Here is a 9,184-nt window from a genome sequence, read left to right on the forward strand (position 1 = left end):
TCTTGAATTAGTGGATCCATGAGTAGTTGATTATAATAAGAGCTTTCTGAATGCTGTATTCCTATATTTTACTTTCAACAATTTAAATGCTCTTATTACAACTAAAACATTTTAAAATATATTGCTTTTTTAGTTGGCATCATTGCTTTTTATCAGTGATTAGTTTTATTTTTATCTTACTTTTAAAATTATAGTTTAAAATTATAGCTGATTTACAATGCTGTACCATTTTATGCTGTAAAGCAAATATATATATATATTGCCATTCTTATATTATCTTCCATCATGGTCTATCCCAAGAGACTGGATATAGTTTTCCTGCATTCTTAATTTTGATTTTAATAAATCATAATCATTGGGAAAGAGTATATTCTGAATTTCACAAAGGAAGTTAGAAAAATGTGAAAGAGGTTTTCTGTGTTATTAGCTTCTGCTTCTGGGTGTAGGTGGGTTCTAGAACTAACCATTATTTCTATAGTAGTGGTTGAATATTCTTTCCAGAGTCATCATGGATACTTTCAATAGGAAACAGTTGGGCAGCCTTTATTAAAACACTTGGGGGTTCCTTAAACTCCAGTTAAGTTGAGCTAAGTTATTCTGCCTCCTGTCAATTCTAGGAGTCTAACATTCTTTTTTGTTATGTTGAAGTTTGTCTGCCAGTCTTCCTCACAAAATAATATTGGATTATGATCAGTGAATGTGTAGTATTTACTTTTGGTCCTGTTATTTTGTGCAAGCCCAAATGGTACTGAAAGTATAAGAAGTGACTGAAGAGTACCAGTGATCCTGTGTCTTTGTGGGACACCCCCCCCCCACACACACACACTGCATGCAGGGTCATTGTTGTTATTTGGAGGTTGTTATGTTTTGGTTCTTTTAAAACCAACTGACAGGAATTACCTTGGCTTAAGTGATTTGGTGGAAAAGATAATAGATACCTGTGTGTGCTTCTTAGGTGACATCATTTTGATTACACGTGAGAGAGGAGCTGTCCTAACCCATATCAAATAAGCAAGCCAGTAACATGAATTACCTAGTTTTGTAAAGTTGCCTACATCTGGCAGTGAACACTTACAGGAGGGTATGTAGAGTCAGGAAAAGAGGAGGTTCTGAGGAAAGACATTTGCTTTTAGGAAATGCTACATACTTACTGGAAATGAGAAAAGTTCTACAGTGTATTTAGAAGAACAGTCTGGAGAACAGCAAAACCAAAGCAGCAGACTCACTCTTTCCAAAATGGGGGGGGGGGTGGTGTATACCCCACAGAGATATTCATTTCTTTAGAAATAAGCCAAGTGTTCATGGAGACAACTCACTCACTGGACATTACTGGGAATCCTCCAGTGTCATCAGTGGGCAACTTTTTATCCTTTTACTTGGTGCCAAGACTTTTGAGCAGTGGTATCAATCATCTCAACTTGTTTGAAGTAATTAAGTTTGTATTTTTTGTCTCCTTCAGAAATGAACACCCCTGAGTATGCTAGATGCCCGTGAGCTCCCCACTCCCCCTGCAGCCTTGGAAAGACTCGAAGAAGGAAGGTGGCAGAGGGGTGGACTCTGAGAACAAGCTCCTCCCCTCGGCCTTGGCCTTCTGGCTCCCTGTCCACCATGGAGACACTCTCCCAAGATTCTTTGCTGGAATGTCAGATCTGTTTCAATTATTACAGCCCCCGGCGAAGGCCCAAGTTGCTGGATTGCAAACACACCTGCTGCTCGGTATGCCTTCAGCAGATGAGGACAAGCCAGAAGGACGTGAGGTGCCCCTGGTGCCGGGGTATAACGAAGCTGCCCCCGGGCTTCTCTGTGTCCCAGCTCCCCGACGACCCCGAGGTCCTGGCGGTCATTGCCATCCCGCACGCCTCCGAGCACACCCCGGTCTTCATCAAACTCCCCAGCAATGGGTGCTACATGCTGCCCCTGCCCATCTCCAAGGAGCGAGCTCTGCTGCCCGGAGACATGGGCTGCCGCCTGCTGCCCGGAAGCCAGCAGAAGTCCGTCACCGTGGTGACCATCCCCGCGGAGCAGCAGCCTCTGCAGGGCGGGGTTCCGGCCGAGGCCGCAGAGGAGGAGCAAGACAGGCGGGGCGCCGTGAAAAGCTCCACCTGGTCCGGGGTGTGCACTGTGATCCTGGTGGCCTGCGTCCTGGTCTTCCTTCTCGGCATCGTGCTCCACAACATGTCCTGCATTTCTAAGCGCTTCACCGTGATATCCTGTGGCTGAAGGGGGCTGCCGAAAAGTCTCTTGTGGGTGCCAACTAGGGGTTGAGCTGGTGTTGGTGATGGATCGCGGTGAGAAGATGGGGGGCCCGAGTGTTGACCTCTGGGCTGCCACTTGATTAACCCAAGACAGATAGGAAGGGCAGAACGTGCTATCTCAGCAAGATAACTAAGCAGATCACTCTGATTACTGGTGGCAACAGCTTTGAAGACGATTGCATGCATCCTCATAATCATGTATTAAAAGGACTGTAATTTATGATTTTTCCCAATCATGTTACGAGATAGACATATTCTTAGACGTTAAACTGTGGAAATGCATACAATGTGATCTTCTCTAAATGTGGTAGATTAAAACAAAGATGCTATGTAGACAAGTAGAATTAAACCTGAGAATCCTTGTAAAACTTCAGCCACGACATGCAGTGCTGGTTTCTTTTCCTTTTTCACAAAATGAAACCCGGTCTTCGTTTGGTTGCTAAGGCTTTTTATACTTTTTGAATGGCACCCAAATTCCAGTAAGTTAAGTGGACAGTTGTTTTTTTGAAAAAAATATTTGAACAAGTGTTTCCAATGTGTGGTGTTTTGTCATGTACCTTCATTTTTCTTCTCCTGTAATTAGAGCTCGCTGTGTGTTTATTAAACTGAAAGCCCAACAGGGGAGCAATAAACTGAGTAATAGTGAGACATGCCTAATCCCACAGGAAACCTACATGCCAATTTTTCTCAAGCCATCTCACAAAATAAGAATTTTAAATGTAAATATTGTGTATTTGTGTGTGTAATTTGATTTACCTCAGGTTTTGAATCTTGTCAGAAGGATCCCGGGTGTAAGACTTTGTGGGCATAAATGAATGCAGGGCCTCGAAACAATGGCCGCTCATGGGACACACCCAGTGATGTGTCACAGGCATGTCACTTCCAAACTTGTTCTTCTTCTGTGTATTCAAGTCCTGTATTCTCTAAGGCACAAATGAAGAGTAACAGAAGATTCTGTCTTTTCTCCCAGTTTTGATGTATTGTAATAGCCATGAGTGTTGGTAAATGATGACAAACATGGACTTTTTAAAAGCAGTCCATGATTATTTTTTTGAGAGATTGTTTCGTGAGAGTTAAACTGTGTCAAATTCTAGTTTTCTCTTGTTGGTAAAAAGTGAAACTATCTCTTGTATTTCTGAATATGTTTTTATTGAGAAAAATGGCAAGGTGAACTAGCAACTCACATTCCCAATTTAAGTGGCGCAGTTCATCATAAATTCTCACATATTCTTAAATGTTTAATGGCCTACAGATGCTGATGCAGAAAGAGCTGCTGGTTTTAAATGATAACTTTCTATGCCTGAATGTGTGTGTGTTCAGAAATAGCTGTGAGCTTTACAATTCTCTTTTGTTTTCTTTTATGGAATTCGTGAAGCCAGTGGTATGTGCCAAGCCCCCACTCTTAAATATATCTATGTTCCATTGAATCCCTGAAAATAGGGGAGAGAAAAATAAGCAGTAACTTGTTTCGAAAAGTAAGGCTAGAAATACCCCTGTAAGACTGAGATATTTTAATTTACTTACATTCTAACTATTACCTTCAAGTAGCACAAAATATGCAGATTATGGTGATGGCATTAATATGAGATAAAATGACAGCATAATAAATAGAATCCCAAGCTAACTCTGTTCATTGACATGAAGATTCGATATAAAAATATCACCTTGGGATTTTCACATCTTTCAGATTTGTCATTAGACCTTTAGAAAATGTATCTGAAAGCTCAAACTAGATATTAGGTTAAAATGCCATTTTATTGTGTAAGCTATTGGGCATTATACAACAAATAATCTAGGATTTATTTGGTATTAATAATTTAGGTATCATATTAGCTGAATACTATCCTCTATTACGTAACCTAATATACTGTTGGGTTAGTTTCAATTTCTCAAACTCTCCCAGGCTGCTGTGATGCATGTCTGACCTAATTTCTAGTCCTCTTGGGGGAAAAAAAAAAAAAACCTACAGAAATGTTATATTAAGAATGCTGCATTTCATATGGACTTTACCCTTGCAATATTAAGTCATGCCATATTTAAATTAATTTTGTGAATGATATCTACATATGTTTATGTCTGGTGTGAAATCACCAGCCCTGGAGTGTAGCGTGTGATATAATTCTACCTGTGGTTTGTAGGTTATATATAGACACTAACATACATGATGATACAGCGTCCTGTATTTCTTAGTGCAAAGCCGTAGAGTATAAATGGACATGTAACTTTTACTTAAAAACAATCCCATGCTAGAGCTGCAATTAAGCAGTGTAAAATTAATCGGCTCTGATAGATTCTTGATGATACAATATAAGGTACAGTAACAATCAAAATCAGATTCTTTGTGTGAGTTTTAACTGATATAAGAACCATTATTTAAGTGGATTCTTCCTGCAGTTATTTATTTGTGTATCTGCATGTCAAGGTGTGCATTCCTGCCTTTGTGTGTGTGCGTGTGCGTGTGTGTGTGTGTCTCAGCCTGACAGATAGAATTTTTATTGACTTGATGTTTAATGTTATTTGGCATTCCATTGCTGTGGTCTCTTTGGCATTTACCCACAACACTAACAACTCAACTACCCCATGTGACACAGTCCTGTGATATAATCAGCCAGAATTCACAGTTGCACATCAATGGAAAAAAAAAAAAAAATCCCAACTGAAAGCACAGAGAGTTAGACATGCAAGCAACCTCCGGTGGCTTCATTTTGAAGATGAGTCCACTGAGACCCACAGAGGTGCGAGGCAGTTTGTCATTCTTCAGCAAAAAGGGGACCAGAACTCTGCACTGTGGTTTCCTTTTGCTCCTTTCTAGGCCTGTTGACATCTCTGTCAAGGCTATGATCTTTTTCAGGGTGGATGAATACCCTTTACTAGCTCAACTATTGTGTAAATCTTTTGTTTTTGTAGATTTATATATTCATTTTAGTTAGCATCTACCTCTCTGGGAAGTGAAAGAAGGGTTGATTTAGGGATGAGTATAGGCAGTTAAAGAAAACCATGTGAATTGAGTTTTTTAAATTGCAAAACATTGATTCCCCCCCCCCTTTAGATGTAAAGGACCATGAGTGTTGTGTAAATAGTAAACTATAAGAAGCATGAATTTTCGTCTTTTTTAGTGATCTTGACTTAGGTGACAGAATGCAGAATATGCTAAGAAGAGCCCAGTATGCTATCAAAAAGCAGTGTCTTTGGAAAATTTTTGTATAATGACATGGGGCTTAAGTTGTGCTGAAAAGGCAAATGGGTTCTCAGCTCCAGTCATAGTTTATGATCAGAAAGCTTTAAGGTATTTTCCTTAGGAATATAATTAAGTGTAATTTTGCACATGACTTTAAAGTGGGTCCCTTGAAGGTGAAACCGTGTCTTGGTGCAGCCCTTGGGATCTTTTAGATTGGCGCTGCTCAATAGAACTTCCTGTGATGATGGAAGTGTTCTGTAATCTGTGCTGTCCAGTACAGTAGCCACATTGGCTATTGGGCAGTTGAAATGGGGTTAGTCTGAGTATGGAACTGGATTTTGTCTTTTATTTAATTTAAAGTTATTTAAATAAACGTCACTCACTTGTGGCTAGTGGCTACCATATTGGACAGTGCATTTCTGGAGGCTTGTGCAATGGAAACTTGCATCCAAGTGATAGTGGAGTAAATGGAGTGAGGTGAAAAGACAGTTTGTGGTTTAGTAACATGCAGTTGGCTTAAAAAAACTTTTTTTTTTTCCTTTCTGGGCTTACAAAAATATATGATCTTTTAAAAATATATATGTATATATATGATCTCAAGTATGACCGTAAAAATGCATTAATTGCCCTTTGGGGTTATTACTTACATACTGCAGGCCGAGGAATGATCAGTGAAGCTTAAAGAGTGCTTGATAAAGCCCTTCTTCTGGGATCATTAGCTGCATGTGAATCTATTGTCCTGAAACAGTAGTTAGACAGTAGCTGTAAAATGTTTGACTTGCATGACCTGTACTGTGAAATTGTGTTTAGGGTCTTGTGACCAAAAAGTAACCGTTAATAGGGGAAAAAAAAAAAAAAAAAAAAAAAAAAAGGCCTAATGAAATTTCTCTTCACTTCTAGCATCTTACCCAAACTTCATCACTGCATTAGTAATGTGTGAAATATAAGAGCAAGCTTGTTTTGCAGTGTTCATAGGGAGTGTTTTTGTTGCCCTTGAAGTCGGCCAGCTTGTCATTGTGTTTGGGGTGGGAATATGTGGGCATCATTTTTCAGATGGCAGACTAAAACATAGGTACTATTTTTAGAGTGAGATTTGACATTATTTTAGTCTTGTTTGATTTTTTTATTTTAGTTATCGCAGAAAGAATTGGAGATCTGAAGTCTTTTACAAAGACACTTTTTTTTTTACATTAAAAAAACATTGCCCATGGAATTTAAAGACTCGAAGGTTACTGAAGTTACTAAAATTGCTTTTTAAGTGAGTAAAGGAAGGCAGAAAACTCAATTTGAGTTATATTTTCACAGAAAGATCAGACTCTCCTTGATAGTATAGTATTTATTCCAGTCTAGATTTTGATTTGAAGAGTTCCCATCACTTTTTTTGAAAACCTATGCAGCAACTAAATTGGTTAGGGTGCTTTTCATTGTCTGAAAATAATGGAATCCAAATGTATTTGCTTCAACTTAGATTTTTTTTTTCTTTTTTTAATATAACTCATCAATGGGCAGGACTCTTTAGCTTGTCCTTAAAAATGATGAATTTTTTTGGCCCAATGGTAGTTTTTCTTTAGACTTATGAATAAATTAGAGGCCCAAAGCTTATTGGTATGAGAGGAAAGTTATGCAAATAGTTTGAATTTTTATCTTCCCTTGAAAAATGCTGCTGCCTACTAGTCAGCATTTTGTTTCCACACAAAAAGTGTTATCAGTTAATCTGTCATCTTTGACTTAGAAGAAGGAGCTGTTCCTTACCATTTCCATCTTTCTTAGTAAAACGTTACCCATGAAGTAATTCTTAGCAAAACTAAAACTCCAAAGAAGGAGACAGTCAAAATAATTCAGTAACCGCTTTGAAAGTGATAGTCTTTTTCAAAAAGTGATGATGATCAGTGCTGAATTTTGTCAAAACATGAAACACGTCTAAAAAATAAGTGGAAATTCAAGCTGCTGATTTTGCTGACAAAATTGAATCACTGTATATAGATATGTATCTCTATCTATACATATAGTTATATATATGTAGACACACATAATTTAGCTAATTGAAGTTAAAAAATCAAGTAAAATGTTATTCATATTTTCCAGCGTGGGTTATACAGTGTTGAATTTAGATATTAATTTCTTAACAAATGCTATAGGCCACATCAATTTTGTCAAGTCAACTAGTTTGGGGAGAGTTATATAACTAAGCTTTGGGGACTTTTCAGATATATGAAGAAGTGGATTTGGAAAGCCATTGATCACTGAAGAACATTAGTAGGTGGGGAATTTAATTTCTGTCTTCCAAATGACATTTTTTTGGCTCTGCTCAAGTGGTCATGGGCAGAGCACCATTATTGAACTCTTGCAATATGGCTCCGATTTTTCTGCACAAGTTTCCTTGCACAGTTGGGCCAACGATTTCTTTTTTTTTCAGGATTCACTGCCTGGGGTATCCCACTATATATCTCACTTATGATGTAGTGGTGCTTGAAAACACTCATCTCGTTAGCTGAACTTTATTATTCTAGTCTAAGGTTTTTGATACTATTCATATTATGATCTTTTTAGAGACAATCAGTAGTATTTGCAGCAAAGTACCGAAGGGTCTCTTTAAGCCTGCAACCACACATATTTTTTTTGTTTTTCTGGGTGGAGAGGGGGGTGTCCTCTTATAATCATCCCTGTTCTAGAACACTGCTCTAAAATTACATCACCTTGGGATGGAGGGCTAGTAGCCCATGTGGAAGTCTTTTGTGGTCTCCCTGGGGTGTTATTGGGTTGTTCTAACAAGATTTTTACAAAGGGAAACATTTGCTTTTTGAGAATTCCGAAGTACATGGTTGGATATGATGGTGGTGAAGGAGCATGGGCTGTAAGAGGAGGTAGATAAGGCAGATGCTCCTTAAAGGGGAACAAGTTGAGATATCTATGTCATCTCTATTTAAAAAGCGAGAGGACATGGTAGCTGGTGTTTTACACTGTGCTTCAGAATATTCCTGGTTGGATTTTCCTGGCTGAGCAACAGCCCAACTCTTAGGTAGATCCTGTATGGTGGAGGTGGAGATGTGGCGTTGGGTCTATAGCAGCAGATAGGCAGAAATACCCAGAGAGTAAGAAAACACTTGCATAAAAAGAGGGAAATCCATAAGGAGATTATAGCTCTGAAACAAAATATATAGGAGCTGAAGGTCAATTATGGCAGAAATCAGCTGAAGGAAGAAACAGGATAAGTGAGGATAACAGCCAAGCACAATCTGTCACTCCAGTATGGCCAACCAAATTCAATACAGGGAATGTGATCAGCTGACGAGAGGGTCCAAGAAGGCCCCATTGCGTTGCCAGCACACTAGACCATTTCAGAACCTACTCTAGGGTTGGTTGCTGAGTCATCCCAGACAAACTCTAGTGATGTCCTCTTAACCCTGGAACACAATGTCTGTGGTTGTGTCCTGACTTGAGTAGGTTATTACTGTTTAGAAGACTCATAATTCTGTTTCTATACTGGTTATGGTCATTTACTATGTTTTTTATTCCACCACTTGTTCCTGTTGGCCTCACTTAGCAGTTGCAGGTGGGGAGGCTGGTTTCAGCTTGGGGTGGTTAAAACTCCCAACATAAGCCATGCAAGTGCTGTCCAGGGTTCCTGCCTTTCTGACGGCACCACTGGTGAGTTCTTGGCCCTCTTGATAACTAGTAGTCCAGTCAGATGGCTAGATTAATGCTGCTCAGAGGCTAACTCAAGTCCTTGACATGTTTCATTTATAATTAT

General features: G+C 39.0%; 1 protein-coding gene across 10 annotated transcripts in view; it reads left to right on the plus strand.

The window, feature by feature from the left end:
* The window catches only part of RNF152 (ring finger protein 152), a 76,153-nt gene extending 69,849 nt beyond the window's left edge, over positions 1-6,304 (plus strand). For 7 of the 10 annotated variants that reach the window (XM_021095088.1, XM_021094806.1, XM_021094919.1 and 4 more), the window contains one exon: positions 1,460-6,304. In XM_021095088.1, coding sequence (XP_020950747.1) covers positions 1,609-2,220 — 612 coding nt within the window. In that variant the 5' untranslated portion in view covers positions 1,460-1,608 and the 3' untranslated portion in view covers positions 2,221-6,304. 10 annotated transcript variants of the gene reach the window in all.

Source organism: Sus scrofa, chromosome 1, assembly GCF_000003025.6.
Source record: "Sus scrofa isolate TJ Tabasco breed Duroc chromosome 1, Sscrofa11.1, whole genome shotgun sequence".
Lineage (NCBI taxonomy): Eukaryota > Metazoa > Chordata > Mammalia > Artiodactyla > Suidae > Sus > Sus scrofa.